Genomic DNA, 19,764 nt, shown 5'->3' on the forward strand with positions numbered 1-19,764 from the left:
CGGTCGTAGACAGCTGGAATTGGGGCACCATGGTCGCTGTCCCAGGGTGTGTGGTCGTAGGTAGCTGGAATTGAGGCACCATGGTCGCTGTCCCAGGGTGTGCGGTCGTAGGTAGCTGGAATTGGAGCACCATGGTCGCTGTCCCAGGGTGTGCGGTCGTAGACAGCTGGAATTGGAGCACCATGGTCGCTGTCCCAGGGTGTGCGGTCGTAGGTAGCTGGAATTGAGGCACCATGGTCGCTGTCCCAGGGTGTGCGGTCGTAGACAGCTGGAATTGGGGCACCATGGTCGCTGTCTCGCAGGGTCTGTAGTCGTAGCTGGAACACACCATGGTCGCTGTCCCAGGGTGTGCGGTCATAGATAGCTGGAACTGGAGCACCATGGTCGCTGTCCCAGGGTGTGTGGTCGTAGACAGCTGGAATTGGAGCACCATGGTCGCTGTCTCGCAGGGTGTGCGGTCGTAGACAGCTGGAATTGGAGCGCCATGGTCGCTGTCCCAGGGTGTGCGGTCGTAGACAGCTGGAATTGGAGCGCCATGGTCGCTGTCCCAGGGTGTGCGGTCGTAGGTAGCTGGAATTGGGGCACCATGGTCGCTGTCCCAGGGTGTGCGGTCGTAGACAGCTGGAATTGGGGCACCATGGTCGCTGTCTCGCAGGGTCTGTAGTCGTAGCTGGAATTGGAGCGCCATGGTTGCTGTCCCAGGGTGTGCGGTCGTAGGTAGCTGGAATTGGGGCACCATGGTCGCTGTCCCAGGGTGTGTGGTCGTAGACAGCTGGAATTGGAGCACCATGGTCGCTGTCTCGCAGGGTGTGCGGTCGTAGACAGCTGGAATTGGAGCGCCATGGTCGCTGTCCCAGGATGTGCGGTCGTAGGTAGCTGGAACTGGAGCACCATGGTCTCTGTCCCAGGGTGTGCGGTCGTAGACAGCTGGAATTGGGGCACCATGGTCGCTGTCCCAGGGTGTGCGGTCGTAGACAGCTGGAATTGGGGCACCATGGTCGCTGTCTCACAGGGTCTGTAGTCGTAGCTGGAACGCACCATGGTCGCTGTCCCAGGGTGTGCGGTCGTAGACAGCTGGAATTGGAGCACCATGGTCGCTGTCTCGCAGGGTCTGTAGTCGTAGCTGGAACACACCATGGTCGCTGTCCCAGGGTGTGCGGTCATAGATAGCTGGAACTGGAGCACCATGGTCGCTGTCCCAGGGTGTGTGGTCGTAGACAGCTGGAATTGGAGCACCATGGTCGCTGTCTCGCAGGGTGTGCGGTCGTAGACAGCTGGAATTGGAGCGCCATGGTCGCTGTCCCAGGGTGTGCGGTCGTAGACAGCTGGAATTGGAGCGCCATGGTCGCTGTCCCAGGGTGTGCGGTCGTAGGTAGCTGGAATTGGGGCACCATGGTCGCTGTCCCAGGGTGTGCGGTCGTAGACAGCTGGAATTGGGGCACCATGGTCGCTGTCTCGCAGGGTCTGTAGTCGTAGCTGGAATTGGAGCGCCATGGTTGCTGTCCCAGGGTGTGCGGTCGTAGGTAGCTGGAATTGGGGCACCATGGTCGCTGTCCCAGGGTGTGCGGTCGTAGACAGCTGGAATTGGAGCGCCATGGTCGCTGTCCCAGGGTGTGCGGTCGTAGGTAGCTGGAATTGGGGCACCATGGTCGCTGTCCCAGGGTGTGCGGTCGTAGACAGCTGGAATTGGGGCACCATGGTCGCTGTCTCGCAGGGTCTGTAGTCGTAGCTGGAATTGGAGCGCCATGGTTGCTGTCCCAGGGTGTGCGGTCGTAGGTAGCTGGAATTGGGGCACCATGGTCGCTGTCCCAGGGTGTGTGGTCGTAGACAGCTGGAATTGGAGCACCATGGTCGCTGTCTCGCAGGGTGTGCGGTCGTAGACAGCTGGAATTGGAGCGCAATGGTCGCTGTCCCAGGGTGTGCGGTCGTAGGTAGCTGGAACTGGAGCACCATGGTCGCTGTCCCAGGGTGTGCGGTCGTAGACAGCTGGAATTGGGGCACCATGGTCGCTGTCCCAGGGTGTGCGGTCGTAGACAGCTGGAATTGGGGCACCATGGTCGCTGTCTCACAGGGTCTGTAGTCGTAGCTGGAACGCACCATGGTCGCTGTCCCAGGGTGTGCGGTCGTAGGTAGCTGGAACTGGAGTACCATGGTCGCTGTCCCAGGGTGTGCGGTCGTAGGTAGCTGGAACTGGAGCACCATGGTCGCTGTCCCAGGGTGTGCGGTCGTAGACAGCTGGAATTGGGGCACCATGGTCGCTGTCTCGCAGGGTCTGTAGTCGTAGCTGGAATTGGAGCGCCATGGTCGCTGTCCCAGGATGTGTGGTCGTAGGTAGCTGGAATTGGAGCACCATGGTCGCTGTCCCAGGGTGTGCGGTCGTAGGTAGCTGGAATTGGAGCACCATGGTCGCTGTCCCAGGGTGTGCGGTCGTAGATAGCTGGAATTGGGGCACCATGGTCGCTGTCTCGCAGGGTCTGTAGTCGTAGCTGGAATTGGAGCGCCATGGTCGCTGTCCCAGGGTGTGTGGTCGTAGATAGCTGGAATTGGAGCGCCATGGTCGCTGTCCCAGGGTGTGTGGTCGTAGATAGCTGGAACTGGAGCACCATGGTCGCTGTCCCAGGGTGTGTGGTCGCAGACAGCTGGCATTGGGGCACCATGGTCACTGTCCCAGGGTGTGTGGTCGTAGACAGCTGGAATTGGAGCACCATGGTCGCTGTCCCAGGGTGTGCGGTCGTAGGTAGCTGGAATTGAGGCACCATGGTCGCTGTCCCAGGGTGTGCGGTCGTAGACAGCTGGAATTGGGGCACCATGGTCGCTGTCTCGCAGGGTCTGTAGTCGTAGCTGGAATTGGAGCGCCATGGTCGCTGTCCCAGGGTGTGTGGTCGTAGATAGCTGGAATTGGAGCACCATGTTCGCTGTCCCAGGGTGTGCGGTCGTAGACAGCTGGAATTGGAGCACCATGGTCGCTGTCCCAGGGTGTGCGGTCGTAGGTAGCTGGAATTGAGGCACCATGGTCGCTGTCCCAGGGTGTGCGGTCGTAGACAGCTGGAATTGGGGCACCATGGTCGCTGTCTCGCAGGGTCTGTAGTCGTAGCTGGAATTGGAGCGCCATGGTTGCTGTCCCAGGGTGTGCGGTTGTAGGTAGCTGGAATTGGGGCACCATGGTCGCTGTCCCAGGGTGTGCGGTCGTAGACAGCTGGAATTGGGGCACCATGGTCGCTGTCCCAGGGTGTGCGGTCGTAGGTAGCTGGAACTGGAGCACCATGGTCGCTGTCCCAGGGTGTGCGGTCGTAGGTAGCTGGAATTGGGGCACCATGGTCGCTGTCCCAGGGTGTGCGGTCGTAGACAGCTGGAATTGGGGCACCATGGTCGCTGTCTCGCAGGGTCTGTAGTCGTAGCTGGAACACACCATGGTCGCTGTCCCAGGGTGTGCGGTCGTAGACAGCTGGAATTGGGGCACCATGGTCGCTGTCCCAGGGTGTGTGGTCGTAGGTAGCTGGAATTGAGGCACCATGGTCGCTGTCCCAGGGTGTGCGGTCGTAGGTAGCTGGAATTGGAGCACCATGGTCGCTGTCCCAGGGTGTGCGGTCGTAGACAGCTGGAATTGGAGCACCATGGTCGCTGTCCCAGGGTGTGCGGTCGTAGGTAGCTGGAATTGAGGCACCATGGTCGCTGTCCCAGGGTGTGCGGTCGTAGACAGCTGGAATTGGGGCACCATGGTCGCTGTCTCGCAGGGTCTGTAGTCGTAGCTGGAACACACCATGGTCGCTGTCCCAGGGTGTGCGGTCATAGATAGCTGGAACTGGAGCACCATGGTCGCTGTCCCAGGGTGTGTGGTCGTAGACAGCTGGAATTGGAGCACCATGGTCGCTGTCTCGCAGGGTGTGCGGTCGTAGACAGCTGGAATTGGAGCGCCATGGTCGCTGTCCCAGGGTGTGCGGTCGTAGACAGCTGGAATTGGAGCGCCATGGTCGCTGTCCCAGGGTGTGCGGTCGTAGGTAGCTGGAATTGGGGCACCATGGTCGCTGTCCCAGGGTGTGCGGTCGTAGACAGCTGGAATTGGGGCACCATGGTCGCTGTCTCGCAGGGTCTGTAGTCGTAGCTGGAATTGGAGCGCCATGGTTGCTGTCCCAGGGTGTGCGGTCGTAGGTAGCTGGAATTGGGGCACCATGGTCGCTGTCCCAGGGTGTGTGGTCGTAGACAGCTGGAATTGGAGCACCATGGTCGCTGTCTCGCAGGGTGTGCGGTCGTAGACAGCTGGAATTGGAGCGCCATGGTCGCTGTCCCAGGATGTGCGGTCGTAGGTAGCTGGAACTGGAGCACCATGGTCTCTGTCCCAGGGTGTGCGGTCGTAGACAGCTGGAATTGGGGCACCATGGTCGCTGTCCCAGGGTGTGCGGTCGTAGACAGCTGGAATTGGGGCACCATGGTCGCTGTCTCACAGGGTCTGTAGTCGTAGCTGGAACGCACCATGGTCGCTGTCCCAGGGTGTGCGGTCGTAGGTAGCTGGAACTGGAGCACCATGGTCGCTGTCCCAGGGTGTGCGGTCGTAGGTAGCTGGAACTGGAGCACCATGGTCGCTGTCCCAGTGTGTGCGGTCGTAGACAGCTGGAATTGGGGCACCATGGTCGCTGTCTCGCAGGGTCTGTAGTCGTAGCTGGAATTGGAGCGCCATGGTCGCTGTCCCAGGATGTGTGGTCGTAGGTAGCTGGAATTGGAGCACCATGGTCGCTGTCCCAGGGTGTGCGGTCGTAGGTAGCTGGAATTGGAGCACCATGGTCGCTGTCCCAGGGTGTGCGGTCGTAGACAGCTGGAATTGGAGCACCATGGTCGCTGTCTCGCAGGGTGTGCGGTCGTAGACAGCTGGAATTGGAGCGCCATGGTCGCTGTCCCAGGGTGTGCGGTCGTAGGTAGCTGGAATTGGGGCACCATGGTCGCTGTCCCAGGGTGTGCGGTCGTAGACAGCTGGAATTGGGGCACCATGGTCGCTGTCTCGCAGGGTCTGTAGTCGTAGCTGGAATTGGAGCGCCATGGTTGCTGTCCCAGGGTGTGCGGTCGTAGGTAGCTGGAATTGGGGCACCATGGTCGCTGTCCCAGGGTGTGCGGTCGTAGACAGCTGGAATTGGGGCACCATGGTCGCTGTCCCAGGGTGTGCGGTCGTAGGTAGCTGGAACTGGAGCACCATGGTCGCTGTCCCAGGGTGTGCGGTCGTAGATAGCTGGAATTGGAGCACCATGGTCGCTGTCCCAGGGTGTGCGGTCGTAGGTAGCTGGAACTGGAGCACCATGGTCGCTGTCCCAGGGTGTGCGGTCGTAGACAGCTGGAATTGGGGCACCATGGTCGCTGTCCCAGGGTGTGTGGTCGTAGGTAGCTGGAATTGAGGCACCATGGTCGCTGTCCCAGGGTGTGCGGTCGTAGACAGCTGGAATTGGGGCACCATGGTCGCTGTCCCAGGGTGTGTGGTCGTAGGTAGCTGGAATTGGAGCACCATGGTCGCTGTCCCAGGGTGTGCGGTCGTAGACAGCTGGAATTGGAGCACCATGGTCGCTGTCCCAGGGTGTGCGGTCGTAGGTAGCTGGAATTGAGGCACCATGGTCGCTGTCCCAGGGTGTGCGGTCGTAGACAGCTGGAATTGGGGCACCATGGTCGCTGTCTCGCAGGGTCTGTAGTCGTAGCTGGAACACACCATGGTCGCTGTCCCAGGGTGTGCGGTCATAGATAGCTGGAACTGGAGCACCATGGTCGCTGTCCCAGGGTGTGTGGTCGTAGACAGCTGGAATTGGAGCACCATGGTCGCTGTCTCGCAGGGTGTGCGGTCGTAGACAGCTGGAATTGGAGCGCCATGGTCGCTGTCCCAGGGTGTGCGGTCGTAGACAGCTGGAATTGGAGCGCCATGGTCGCTGTCCCAGGGTGTGCGGTCGTAGGTAGCTGGAATTGGGGCACCATGGTCGCTGTCCCAGGGTGTGCGGTCGTAGACAGCTGGAATTGGGGCACCATGGTCGCTGTCTCGCAGGGTCTGTAGTCGTAGCTGGAATTGGAGCGCCATGGTTGCTGTCCCAGGGTGTGCGGTCGTAGGTAGCTGGAACTGGAGCACCATGGTCGCTGTCCCAGGGTGTGCGGTCGTAGGTAGCTGGAACTGGAGCACCATGGTCGCTGTCCCAGGGTGTGCGGTCGTAGACAGCTGGAATTGGGGCACCATGGTCGCTGTCCCAGGGTGTATGGTCGTAGACAGCTGGAATTGGAGCACCATGGTCGCTGTCTCGCAGGGTGTGCGGTCGTAGACAGCTGGAATTGGGGCACCATGGTCGCTGTCCCAGGGTGTGTGGTCGTAGATAGCTGGAATTGGAGCACCATGGTCGCTGTCCCAGGGTGTGCGGTCGTAGGTAGCTGGAACTGGAGCACCATGGTCGCTGTCCCAGGGTGTGCGGTCGTAGATAGCTGGAATTGGAGCACCATGGTCGCTGTCCCAGGGTGTGCGGTCGTAGACAGCTGGAATTGGGGCACCATGGTCGCTGTCTCGCAGGGTCTGTAGTCGTAGCTGGAACACACCATGGTCGCTGTCCCAGGGTGTGCGGTCGTAGGTAGCTGGAACTGGGGCACCATGGTCGCTGTCCCAGGGTGTGTGGTCGTAGACAGCTGGAATTGGAGCACCATGGTCGCTGTCCCAGGGTGTGTGGTCGTAGATAGCTGGAATTGGAGCGCCATGGTCGCTGTCCCAGGGTGTGTGGTCGTTAGCAGCTGGTATTGGAGCATGATGGTCGCTGTCCCAGGGTGTGTGGTCGTAGACAGCTGGAATTGGAGCACCATGGTCGCTGTCCCAGGGTGTATGGTCGTAGACAGCTGGAATTGGAGCACCATGGTCGCTGTCCCAGGGTGTGCGGTCGTAGACAGCTGGAATTGGAGCGCCATGGTCGCTGTCCCAGGGTGTGCGGTCGTAGGTAGCTGGAATTGGGGCACCATGGTCGCTGTCTCGCAGGGTCTGTAGTCGTAGCTGGAACACACCATGGTCGCTGTCCCAGGGTGTGCGGTCGTAGACAGCTGGAATTGGGGCACCATGGTCGCTGTCTCGCAGGGTCTGTAGTCGTAGCTGGAATTGGAGCGCCATGGTCGCTGTCCCAGGGTGTGTGGTCGTAGATATTGGAATTGGAGCACCATGGTCGCTGTCCCAGGGTGTGCGGTCGTAGGAAGCTGGAACTGGAGCACCATGGTCACTGTCCCAGGGTGTGCGGTCGTAGGTAGCTGGAATTGGAGCACCATGGTCACTGTCCCAGGGTGTGCGGTCGTAGGTAGCTGGAATTGGAGCACCATGGTCGCTGTCCCAGGGTGTATGGTCGTAGACAGCTGGAATTGGAGCACCATGGTCGCTGTCTCGCAGGGTGTGCGGTCGTAGACAGCTGGAATTGGAGCGCCATGGTCGCTGTCCCAGGGTGTGTGGTCGTAGACAGCTGGAATTGGAGCACCATGGTCGCTGTCCCAGGGTGTGCGGTCGTAGACAGCTGGAATTGGGGCACCATGGTCGCTGTCTCGCAGGGTCTGTAGTCGTAACTGGAACGCACCATGGTCGCTGTCCCAGGGTGTGCGGTCGTAGGTAGCTGGAACTGGAGCGGCGCCAGGACTGCACCCAGGCTCCCAGATGGGATGCGATGTCTTCACTGGCATCTTAGTGGCAAGGCCGGATGCCCACCCTGAAGCTGTTCATTCCATTTCCCATGAACTTTGTGAAGTTCCCGCAAATAAACGTTAAACAGCAAGTGAAATGTCTTCCCACGTGCGTCTGCACTCCACTCTCCCGGCAGATGGGCGCTCACCGGTTCTCCGTCCCCTTCCCGAGTTGTGCTCTGTGTGCACGCGCAGCGGGGTGCCATGCTCTTCTGTGTCCCGACTTCCCAGTCTGTGTCAGCCAGTCACCATGCCACCACACCTTTTTCCTTGGAGAAGGAAATGTGGAGGACTAGGTTGGAAACAATTTTCGGATGATACGATTTGAGGGAACCAATCAAGAGTAACAGGCAGAAACCCCAGAGCCGGGGTCCTGGGTCTTTGTGGACAGTATTTGGACAGGCGCTGTCTCCGTGTCCTGTGAGCTGTGCAGTGGGAGCCCAGCTGTCAGTAGCGGCCTGGGTCTGACTCTGCCACCCCCACGCCCACCCAGGGCTAGGACAGAAACCTCGGGATCTCCATGCGCGCGGGGCCTCACAGAGGCAGAGGCGCTCCTGGGAGTTATGTGTTCTGGCATCAGCAACAGTTTTCTTTTTTTTTTTTTTTTTTTTAAGATTTTTATTTATTTATTTGAGAGATAGATTTACAGACAGAGAGGCGCAGAGAGAAAGGTCTTCCATCCATGGTAGCCAGAGCTGGGCTGATCTGAAACCAGGAGCCAGGAGCTTCTTCCAGGTCTCCCATCCTGGTGCAGGCACCCAAGCACTTAGGCCACCTTCTGCTGCCTTCCCAGGCCATAGCAGAGAGCTGGATTGGAAGAGGAGCAGCCCGTATGGGATGCTGGTGCCGCAGGCGAAGGCTTAGCCTACTGTGCCACAGTGCTGCCCGTTTTTACTCTTTTTAAACATCTTAGCGCCACTTTAGGCTCACAGCAAAACTGAGTAAGGTCTGTCACAGGCATGTTAGAGCTGGCCCCAGAGAGGGCTGAACAGAGGTTCCAGGACGTGGTGCCCACCTTTCCAGAAGTACCCACGCTAATTGCACTGCCCTCACTGCCCGCTGGGCTCCGCCTCCTCAGCCCCGGCTCCCCGGAACCTCTGGCACCCCGACCTTGTGGCCTGCTGCAGACTGTCCTGTGGTGGGCCTGGTCCAGCGTCAGCCTCCGCACGCCAGCGTCTCACGCTGAGTCGTGTGCGTTTCCGTTTGCTGCATGTTCCCTCCGGGTCAGATGGCTCGCCGGGGCTCCCTAGCCACCTCTCCCTGTTCCCCATGCGGCAAGCTCTGGTCTTGAGATCTCCCACTGCCCAGCCCGCGGGGTGCTAGGCTGCTTCGCCTGTCTGCTCCCTCTCCCTAGCGGGGCACCCAGGCTGCTGGACTGCGAGAGGACAGCGTGTGGTGTGGGGAGAGAGGAGAGTATGGGAACGGAAATGGGAGGCGCCTGGAGGAAGGAGGTCTGGGGCGGGTGTCGCCATGCCCATTGTAGGACCTCTCCTGCTGACTCCCTCTCATTGCTGGCAGCTGACTCCGACAAGCGACAAGCCGGGGACTTCGCCCTGTGGAAGGCGGCTAAGCCCCAGGAGGTGTGCTGGGCCTCGCCGTGGGGCAGCGGCAGGCCCGGCTGGCACATCGAGTGCTCCGCTGCCGCCAGGTAGGTTCTGGGGCTGCTCGTGTGTGTGGCGCCTGGTACGGCTCAGCTGGGCCCACAGAGCAGGCTGCTGGGCGGCAGGGCCGTGGGGTACGCAAGCCGCAGGCGGGAAGCGGCCAAGCCCGGTGCACGCTGCACTTCCCAGATGCCAGCAGCTCCTCGTTTTAGTGAACGAGGCCACTCTAGGTCAGGCATGAGCTGCGTGTCAGACCGGCAGGTGTGCCTCCGTCTCCTCGGTAGCTGGCCCCAGCGTGCCTGTGCCTGAGGGCCGGCAGCCAGCCAGCCAGTGGAGCTGGAGGAGCCTTGGCCGGGCTGTGGCACCTTCAGCAACCTGTGGTTCCAACCATTTTAGGAACAGGGCCACATACCCACATCCTCCGTGCCCCTGTGGAGAGAGCGCCACCCAGGTCTGCTGTGCTGGGGCCAGCAGGTGCCCAGGTGACGGAGCCCCATCACTGCCTGGTGGTAGTGCCGGGTGTGCGGGGCAGGAGGCCGAGCCCGCTGCGCAGCCTCGTACAGAAGCGGTGGTGGCTGAAGTGTGCTGCCTTGAGTCCTGTCCCGGATGCTCCTGTGCTCGGGGCCTGCACAGGGCTTGTGGAAGGGCATGTTAGGCAACAGCTGTGCGTGGTCGTGAACACTTTTTCTTTTTTTTAACGGGACCACCTATTTAAGTGTTTATTTTCATCTACTTGAAAGGCAGAGTAATGGAGAGGTTCACTCCCCAGATGTTTACAGCAGCTGGGAGCCAGAACTCAGTCTGGGTCCCCTACGTGGGTGCCAGGGTTCCAAGTACTTGAGACATGTGCTGCTTCCCAGGATGCATTAGCAGGGAGCTGGGTCAGAAGCCGAGGAATCAGGACTTGAACTGGGAACGCTAGTATGGGGTGCAGGCCCTTAGCCCGCTGGGCCACGAGGCCCCCCTCATAGTGAGCTTTTAGTGCCATTTTCCATGGACTTTTTGAAGTATCCTTGTATGACCATTAAGTAGTTTTCAAAAGCCAAATGAAAAATTATGGTTTCACCGTTCTGACTCTTGTTAAAGTTGGAAAATTAAACTCCAGCTATTCAAAGTGAGAAATGGTTGTTTAAAAACACATATGTTGTGTCTGAAGCAGAGAACTAAGTCTGCTAGTACAAGCCACTGTGGATTGGGGATTTTATGATGAAGGAAAAGATAAGATTTGAGTTTTCACGTGAATCAGATCAGTTAAGTGATGCAAATTGACCCGGCATTTAGATCCATTTATTCACACCTCGGAGCGGATGGGTGGGTGGGCTGGACCTGTGTCGTGTGGCTGGGCTGATTCGTTGTCCGTCACTGTGCCGTGCAGCTTGGTGTTCGGAAGTCACCTGGATATCCACTCCGGCGGGATCGACTTAGCCTTTCCGCACCATGAAAATGAGATTGCTCAGAGTGAAGTCTTCCATCAGTGCAGCCAGTGGGGCAGTTACTTCCTGCACTCTGGTAAGTTTGTGCCGTTTGGCCCTGTCACTTCCCGTCACTGGGGAACAGCAGCATCTGGAAGTACCTGGACCAGCCAAGAGGTCAGGAGACGGATGTGTCCTTTCATTGGTTTTAGGAAGTCTCGCAGGCAGGTCCAGACTTCCGGAACATGGCGCGGTGTCAGACTTAGAATGTTTAAACTGTGCGTGGTGTCTGACGTGTAGCGCTCAGCAGTCAAGGTGGTGGTGTCTTTGGAGGGCACGTGTCCACCAGTTTTCACCAGGATTGGCCGTGGAGCACCTCGTGTCTGAGTCGGACAGAAGCAGAGGGAGACTGCTCTGTGGGGCGCAGCAGCAGGGCCTCCCCTGCAGATGGGCCATGTGGGATCACAGTCCGGAACGGACTCCAGCCCAGAGTGTCCCGCACTGAGCTCGGTCCCCCTCTTGTCCTTCACACACGGGGGCCCAGATACGGCTGTGGGCGCCACTGCAGCAGAAAACCCAGCTAACGGCACTCAGAGGCCGGCACCCTCTGGCTGACAGCGTGAGCTTGTACCTGGGGGCCCAGTGAGCCCAGCGAGAGGTTCCCCCTCTCAGGGTTTGCTCAGTTAAGCCAATGTTCCTGAACTGCATGCAGCAGGGGGTGGGATAGGAGGCAGTTCCGTCAGTGCCGCCCTGTCCACGCTGTCTGCTGGGGCCTCATGTCCTCGTCCACCTCGGGGTGGCGCTGGCTCTGCTTGGACATAGAGAGAGCATGGATGGTTGCGGCGTCCTGCAGGCTGAAGGGGAGGCTGGGGGTCTGTGGAAGTGGGTGCACGTGTACATCACGGTGCTCTTGGGAGCACATGTGTGTCACAGACCTCATGGCCCCGGCACAGGTACACGCATGTCTGAGCTCACATCAGCTCACAACAGCACGAGCACAGATGTGTGTTACAGAGCCCACGTCAGTGTGTAAACAAGTGTGTGTGTTACAGAGCCCACATCATTGTAAAAACAGATGTGTGTGTTACAAAGCCCACGTCAGTGTGTAAACAGATGTGTGTGTTACAGAGCCCACATCAGCACATGTACAGGTGTGTGTTACAAAGCTCATGTCAGTATGTAAACATGTATGTGTTACAGGACCCACATCATTGTGTAAACATGTGTTATAGGGCCCATGTCAGTGTGCAAACAGCTGTGTGTGTTCCAGAGTCCATGTCAGTGTGTAAACAGGTGTGTGTTACAGAGCCCATGTCAGTGTGTAAATAAGTGTGTGATACAAAGCCCATGTCAGCACATGTGCAGGTGTGTGTGTGTGACAGAGCCCATGTCAGTGTGTAAACAGGTGTGTGTGATACAGAGCCACATCAGCACATGTACAGGTATGTGTGTTACAGAGCTCAGGTCAGTATGTAAACATGTATGTGTTACAGAGCCCACATCAGCACACGTGCAGGTGTGTGTGTGTGACAGAGCCCATGTCAGTGTGTAAGTGGGTCACGTGACACAGAGCTCACAGCCATGCGTACATGGGTGTGTATGTGTGTGTTACAGACCTCATGTGGGTGCTTTTGTGTTTGGCTCACAGCAGCTCGGGCACATGTGTGTCATAAAACTTGGCAGTAATGGGTACGCATTACAGAGTTCACATCAGTGCATATACATATGTGTTACTGCACTCACAGCTGTGCATGCATGGGTGTGCACATGTTACAGGGGTTATGTCAACATGTGCATGGGCACGTGTGTTACAGAGCTCACAGCAGGGCACGTGTGTTACAGAGCTCACAGCAGGGCATATGTGTTACAGAGCTCCCATCAGCCTAGGCCCAGGCCTGAGGGTGTGTGGGTTCTAGAATGGGGTTCCTGTGGGCTTCCTGGCAAGACGGAAGCCTGCGTCCCTTAGGGTGCGCGGGTTCTAGAAGGGTTCCTTAAGGGCTTCCTGGGGAGACAGAAACCTGAGTCCCTGAGGCCTGTGGGTGTGCAGGTTCTAGAATAGGGTTCCTATGGGCTTCCTGGGAAGACGGAAGCCTGTGTTTCTGAGGGTGTGTGGGTTCTAGAATGGGGTTCCTGTGGGATCCTGGGAGATGGAAGCCTGTGTTTCTGAGGGTGTGTGGGTTCTAGAATGGGGTTCCTGTGGGATCCTGGGAGACGGAAGCCTGCGTCCCTGGTTCTCTGCCCTTCCTGCCCTTGCTTCTCACCCGGTTCAAAACAACTGCTTTTGTTTTTGTTTCAGGGCATTTGCACGTGAAAGGCAAAGAAGAAAAAATGTCCAAATCATTGAAAAATTACGTCACTATTAAGGTACTGTGATGCTGGCCTCTGTGACCGCCGATACCTGATTCTGCCTTAAAGGCCTCCGTGTGGTCCGAGAACCACAAAGTCCCGTCACAGTGGCCTTGAGCCTTGCCCTGTGACCCTGCCCTCCTCCCACTGCCCCTGAACCATGGCGGCCGAAGTGAAAACCTTCACCAGACGTGGTACCACAAATGCCATAAATGAGGAGCCCACGGGGATGGCTTCCAAAGCCACAACTCTGAGCAAGGGTGGAACAGGCCCTTTTGACGTGAGCGGGGGTGAGTGTGCAAGGGGGGGTGCGTGTCAGCGTGTGTAGGGGTGGCTTCAGGCTGGAAGCATGCACACGCGTCACACACTGTGGCAGTGGGGCTCATACTGCTGGTGCCACGGCTGTGCTCCCCGAGTGGGCTGGTCTCTGTGCGCCAGCCGTCTGGGGCTTTCCTGCGTCTGTGCTCCTTGGTCAGTGCTCAGGGAGAGGCTGCACCTGCCGTTGCCACTCCACGCGCCTCTCAGAGCCCTGGCTTTCCTTCTTTAAGGTGAGTTAACAGCACCTGCCGCACAGGGTTCGTGTGCAGGGAGCCGCTCTGCGGTGCTGGGCAGGTGCGACCAGGCGCAGGTGTGCAGGTGGTGACCCCGTCAGCCTGGGGCAGGTGTGACCGGGCACAGGTGTGACAGGTGGTGACCCCGTCAGCCTGGGGCAGGTGTGACAGGTGGTAACCCCGTCAGCCCGGGACAGGTGTGACCGGGCACAGGTGTGACAGGTGGTAACCCCGACAGCCCAGGGCAGGTGTGACAGGTGGTAACCCCATCAGCCCGGGACAGGTGTGACAGGTGGTGACCCCATCAGCCCGGGACAGGTGTGACAGGTGGTGACCCCATCAGCCCGGGACAGGTATGACAGGTGGTGACCCCGTCAGCCCGGGGCAGGTGTGACCGGGCATAGGTGTGACAGGTGGTGACCCCGTCAGCCCAGGGCAGGTGTGACAGGTGGTGACCCCATCAGCCCGCGGCAGGTGTGACAGGTGGTGACCCCGTCAGCCCGGGGCAGGTGTGACAGGTGGTGACCCCGTCAGCCCACGGCAGGTGTGACAGGTGGTGACCCCGTCAGCCCGGGGCTGTTTGCCGTGGCCGCCCGCTCCCGCAGTCACTCCCCTCCCTTTGAGGTTTTTCCAGCGCGGACTCACGTGGAGCCGCCCCGTTCGGCCACGCTGGTTCTAGAACAGAGAGGAAACTTAGTGATAGCAGCGAGCACCTCAGGACACTGCGACCCCGGGGCCTGTCCCCATCATCCCACTGTCCTGGTGCTTGTCAGGGAACGGGTGTCGGTGCTCTGAGCCCCAGGAAGGGCTGCTGCGGTTCTGGCTGAGTGCCTGCACGGGGCCACCACGCTCAAGCCCCCGGGCGTGCGTGGCTGCTGCTCCTGCGAGGTCCTGGAATGTCCCTCCCCTCAGTCAGGCCCGGTGCTCGCCATCCCGCCGTTAGCCCCGCGGCTCCAGCACCGTTCTCCCAGGCCGCCGGGCCGCCTCTCTGTCTTCCTCACCCACTGAGATGAGCAGAGAACTCAGTCTCCGGGGACAGACGTAGCCGTGCGAGCTTGGAGACGGAGATGGCCCGACAGGGAGCTCACCTCTCGGAGCTGTCAACCGCAGACTCGGGGTGACTCAAGCCTGCCCCCTCTGCCCTCCCAGGACTTCCTGCGCACGTTTTCCCCGGACGTCTTCCGGCTCTTCTGCCTGCGGAGCAGCTACCGGTCAGGTGAGCCAGTGATGGGCGGCCTCCTGGCAGTCGCTGTCACCCAGGTGTACGAGTGGGGTTGACCATGAAGGTGGAGGTGAGGCCCCTGGCGGTCAGCCCTTGGGCCTGGGCGCGCCGAGTGTCCGAGTCCACCTACCCCTGCCCTCCCCGCTGGCCTCCTGTGCAGCCCCGTCTGGTAGCCGCGCCCTGCTGTCTGCTCCCTCCTCCACTGCCCGTGTCGCTGCCCCTCCTCCCCAGTCTCCCTTCTGCCCCCACACAGCTCCTGGCTGAGTTGGCTTCTGTCCTGTTGCTGCCCTTCTGGCCTGGACTCTGGTGTCCCCCTTGTCCCTGCTGGTCCCTCCCTGCACGGTAGGGTGGTCATTGTTATTGCTGTGTGTTAGGGAGATGGGAGGGTGGAGCCCAGGCCTGAGGCCCCTCCCCCCAGGCACCCCTGGGGTGGTGCCTCCCTCCTGCCCACCAGCTGTGGGAACCAGCCCCCTTGCCGAGTTTGCCGCTTGGTCTGGGGGCCTGGGTTCCTGTCTCCACCAGAGTGTTGGGAGGAGGGAGGCCGGGCTCTGCGGACGCTGCCGCCCCTTCTCAGGGCCACCTCTTGCCCCCAGCCGTGGACTACAGTGACAGCAGCATGCTAGACGCCCAGCACCTCCTGCTGGGGCTGGCCGCCTTCGTGGAGGACGCACGCGCCTATGTGAAGGGGCAGCTGGCGGGCGGCTCCGTCGGGGAGGCCGCGCTGTGGGAGAGGTGAGGCCACCCACCCCGGTAGCCAGGTGTCTGGTGTGGGTCCCACGCGGCTCCCTCCCTGGCCCTCCAGCCTCGGGCAAGTCCACAGACTCCCGGGGTGAGACGGGGACTCTGGTTGTGCCTGGACTGGGTGTGCCCAAGCTTGGCAGGGCACATGGCGTCTGCCTGCATCTGGTAAACGAGCTCTCACCACGGCAGCGTCACAGTCGCAGGACTGGGGCCAGTGGGCCTGTCGCAGCAGGGCAGGGCCCAGGGGTGGCAGCCACCCATGTCAGCCTGCCTGAAGGGGGAACGTGTGCTCGTGCGTGTACAGCCGCAGGCTGCCTCAGACAGACACTGGTGAGGGGGAGGAGCCCAGGCCCTGAGTGGAGGAGACGGGTTCCTGATGTTAACTCAGTACATAGCCCGTGACGGTGCCGTGTGTGGTGAGGCGTTCGCCATCACTGATCCATCAGGTACTAGCGTGCGGGTACAGGACAAGCTTCCTGGGGGAGGTGCTGATGGGGAGGCTGCTGGCTTCCGGGGGACTGAGGAGCCGGGTGAGCAGACGTGGACCCGACGTGGCCACGCTGGGAACTGTGGGATGTCACCAGGACGCAGCCCTCCCGAGGGACCCTGGGTGGCCCCATGAGAACTGGTGCCGGTCAGACTTGGGCAGCCCTGGCTCCGGGGCCAGAGGGCAAGGCGTCTTTCCCAGGGCCCCAAGCCTGCGGCCGAGCGGCTTTGAGTCCTTCTGTGAGGGAGCAGAGGACTGGGAACAGCGGCTGGGAGCATGGGAGGCTGGCCTCCCCGCAGCCCCTCCCATGGCCTCCCCTCACGCCCCTCCCATGGCCTCCCCATAGTCCCTCCCATGGCCTCCCCGCACGCCCCTCCCATGGCCTCCCCGCAGCCCCTCCCATGGCCTCCCCGCAGCCCCTCCCATGGCCTCCCCTCACGCCCCTCCCATGGCCTCCCCATAGTCCCTCCCATGGCCTCCCCGCACGCCCCTCCCATGGCCTCCCCACAGTCCCTCCCATGGCCTCCCCGCAGCCCCTCCCATGGCCTCCCCGCACGCCCCTCCCATGGCCTCCCCATAGTCCCTCCCATGGCCTCCCCACAGTCCCTCCCATGGCCTCCCCGCAGCCCCTCCCATGGCCTCCCCATAGTCCCTCCCATGGCCTCCCCTCACGCCCCTCCCATGGCCTCCCTGCAGCCCCTCCCATAGCCTCCCTGCAGCCCCTCCCATGGCCTCCCCACAGTCCCTCCCATGGCCTCCCCTCACGCCCCTCCCATGGCCTCCCCGTAGCCCCTCCCTCCTGCTCCTCAGGGCCTGTGCTGGCCACACTCATGTCAGGTTGTGTCAGGGCTCCTCCGCTGACCAGTCAGCCTCCACGAAGGCTGCTCGGGCCTGAGGTCCCGGCCGGGCTTCCTCTATGCTTGCTGTTTGCCGGGGAGGGCACCCCTGGGTGCCCTTGCTTCCCGCCACATCTTCCCTCCATCCAAGCCCCCCCCCCCTTTAATTCGAGAGGCAGAGACTGCATTCCCACCACTGGTTCATAACAGGGGGCCTTGGCCAGGCCAGAGCTGGGAGTCGGGGTCTCCAGCCAGGTCTGCGCGTGCAGCAGGAGCCCAGTCCCGAGCCGTCCCTGCTGCCTCCCGGGGGCTGCGTTGGCAGGAAGCTGGAATCGGGCCAGGGCTGGGACTCGCACCCAGACACTCAGATGTGGGCCCCGGGAGGCCACATGCCCTGCCCTGATGCCACTTCACAGTACGGTCTGGTGAGGCTGACACGTTACTCTACAGGAACCTGCTTCGCTTTTCACCTGAGATTTTTCAAGCCATCCTGAGTCCTGTGTGTATGAGCGCTTTGTAGGCCGTCTCCGTGCGGGGCTCTTTGGCTTGGATCTCATGGCTCGCTGAGGCTCGTACACGCAGTCACACCTGTTCCCTGTGGCTCTGAACACCGCCTGGAAAGGGTCTCTGAATTACAATCCCTGGCCCGGGCCAGCACTATGGCACGGTGCATTAAGCCACCGCCTGCGACGCCGGCGTCCCTTATGGGTGCTGGTTCCGAGTCCTGGCTGCTCCACTCCAGTCCAGCTCCCCAGTAGTGCACCTGGGAAAGCAGTGGAGGACGGCCCATGGGCTTGGCCCCTGCACCCATGTGGGAGACCCGGATGGAGTTCTAGGATCTGGCTTTGGCCTGGCCTAGCCCTGGATGTTGCAGCCATTTGGGGAGTGAACCAGCAGGGAAGGTCTTTCTCTAACTCTACCTTTCAAATAAAAAAATCTTTTAAAAAAAGTCCTTGGGAGGAAGTTTGTGAATCGGAACAGCTGGTGTGGGGGCCACTGGGCCGGCCTCCCGGTCTCCTTTTGGCACAGGTGACCTCTCGTGTTTCTGCAGACTCAGCAGCGTGCCAGGGACCGTGAAGGCCGCGCTAGCCGATGACTTCGACACGCCCCGGGCAGTGGGGGCTGTGCTGGACCTCGTGCACCATGGGAGCAGACAGCTCAGGGCGGCCACCCAGGTAGCGCCGGCACCCAGCAGCCTCGCAGCCCCTCCGCAGGGGTCTTCTACACAGAGGGGCGTTTCCCGTGGCTGGTGGCAGGCAGGCATCCACCTGCCAGCCCTGTAAGGGGTCCTGGAGGGGTGGCTTGCTCTGGGCTACCCCAAGGGCATTCGCAGCCCCAGCCAGCGTCAGAAGTGCATGTGGGAGGCCTGACAGTCACGTGGCTGCTGCCACACGCACTGCGCGGCCTTCCTGTTGGCTGGAGGAGCTTGAGGACATCCGAGTGAAGCTGCCGCCCTCTGGGCCCTGCCCGCTGGAGTGCAGGCCCTGGGGAGCATCCCAGACCCAGAGCGCCTTTGGAGAAGCTGAGTGTCCGCTCCGCCCAGAGCCCCTTCCCGTAACCTCCTCCTGGGAGACCTGGCGACCCCTGTGCACCCATAGGCAGGGCGCCCCCAGCAGCCAGGGTCAGAGCCAGGACCTCTGTGGGGCTGGGTGGAGTCGTGGGGGCGAGCAGCACTTCCTCTCCTGGCCCACGTTTATGAACCTCCTTGCCACGTCCTGGCTCGGGACCTGGGTTGTCAGGCCAGGTCCTTGCCCTCAGGGGACCCATCTGAGGAGCCAGGGTGGCCGTGGGGACCCTGTTAGAGGCCACCCTGTGCCTCTCATGCTGTTAACCGCACACAGAGGCTCTGGTCCAAACCTTCTTCCGCCACCTCCACACAGCCACACTGAGCACTGGCCTTTACGTCCGAGTGACCAGCAGGCGGGCAGGCAGGGTCCTGAGAGCTGCAGACGGCCTGGAGGAGTCTGGGCTGGTCGCTGGGCAGGGACGTGTATCAGTCCTGCAACGCCCCGTGCCGGAAGGGGCCGGCCCAGCACCTCACTGCCCTGTGTGCTGGCACCACCAGTGTAGGGCGGTCAGGGGCCAAGCAGTGGGGCTGCGGCACCGGCAGCTTTCCGCTGCAGCCTCCGCCACGCCAGGGCTCATATAACAGGAGTCTATACTCAAAAGCTCGCTTCTTGCCTCAGAAATCCAGCCGTGTTCCCATCACCCTCCACTTAATCACACACATGAGCTGCTCCTGGTCGCCCTTAACTGCAGGAGCCTGATGAGCCGGGCCTGCGCTCATCCCGTGCTGCAGGTGCACAGGCAGGCGGGGCACAGCGACTCCCTGTCGCTTGTCCTCCGGTCTCCTTTGCACACCGTCAGGCTGCTGCACAGCTGGGCCGTGGCGTTGTGCTTTTTCAGATTGATTTATTTGAAAGGCAGAGTTATAGGGGGAGGGACAGAGAGGTCTTCCATCTGCTGGTTCACTCCCCAATGGCCACAGTGGCTGGGGCTGAACCATGCCAAAGCCTAGGAGCCTGGAACTCCATCCGGGTCTCCCACGTGGGTGCAGGGGCCCAGGCACGTGGGCCGTCCTCTGCCTCTGTCCTTGGGTGCGTTAGCAGGGAGCTGGACGGGAAGTGGAGCAGCCGGACTCCAGCTGGCATTCGTATGGGGTGTGGTCATCGTGGGTGGCGCCTTCACACTCCCACAGCGCCACGGGCTGTGTCTTACAGGAACCCAGCGGCCCAAGAAGCCCTGCTGTGTTCGGTGCCATCATCTCCTACGTTGAAGAGTTTTTTTCAACCATTGGGATTTCTCTGACAGAGCAACAGCAGCAGGTGCGTCCTCCTTCAGTGCTTGGTTCTGCAGTGTTCATTGTAACAGCTAATTATCATGCCAGTGTATGTAGGTACTCGAAAGCA

General features: G+C 60.8%; 1 protein-coding gene across 6 annotated transcripts in view; it reads left to right on the forward strand.

The window, feature by feature from the left end:
* The window catches only part of CARS2 (cysteinyl-tRNA synthetase 2, mitochondrial), a 50,919-nt gene that overhangs the window by 24,354 nt on the left and 6,801 nt on the right, over positions 1–19,764 (forward strand). For all 6 annotated transcript variants that reach the window (XM_062193934.1, XM_062193935.1, XM_062193939.1 and 3 more), the window contains 7 exons: positions 9,178–9,307; positions 10,636–10,769; positions 12,969–13,036; positions 14,719–14,785; positions 15,385–15,523; positions 17,907–18,030; positions 19,576–19,680. In XM_062193934.1, coding sequence (XP_062049918.1) covers positions 9,178–9,307; positions 10,636–10,769; positions 12,969–13,036; positions 14,719–14,785; positions 15,385–15,523; positions 17,907–18,030; positions 19,576–19,680 — 767 coding nt within the window. The remainder of the gene's footprint in view (positions 1–9,177; positions 9,308–10,635; positions 10,770–12,968; positions 13,037–14,718; positions 14,786–15,384; positions 15,524–17,906; positions 18,031–19,575; positions 19,681–19,764) is intronic.

Source organism: Lepus europaeus, chromosome 6, assembly GCF_033115175.1.
Source record: "Lepus europaeus isolate LE1 chromosome 6, mLepTim1.pri, whole genome shotgun sequence".
Taxonomy (NCBI): domain Eukaryota; kingdom Metazoa; phylum Chordata; class Mammalia; order Lagomorpha; family Leporidae; genus Lepus; species Lepus europaeus.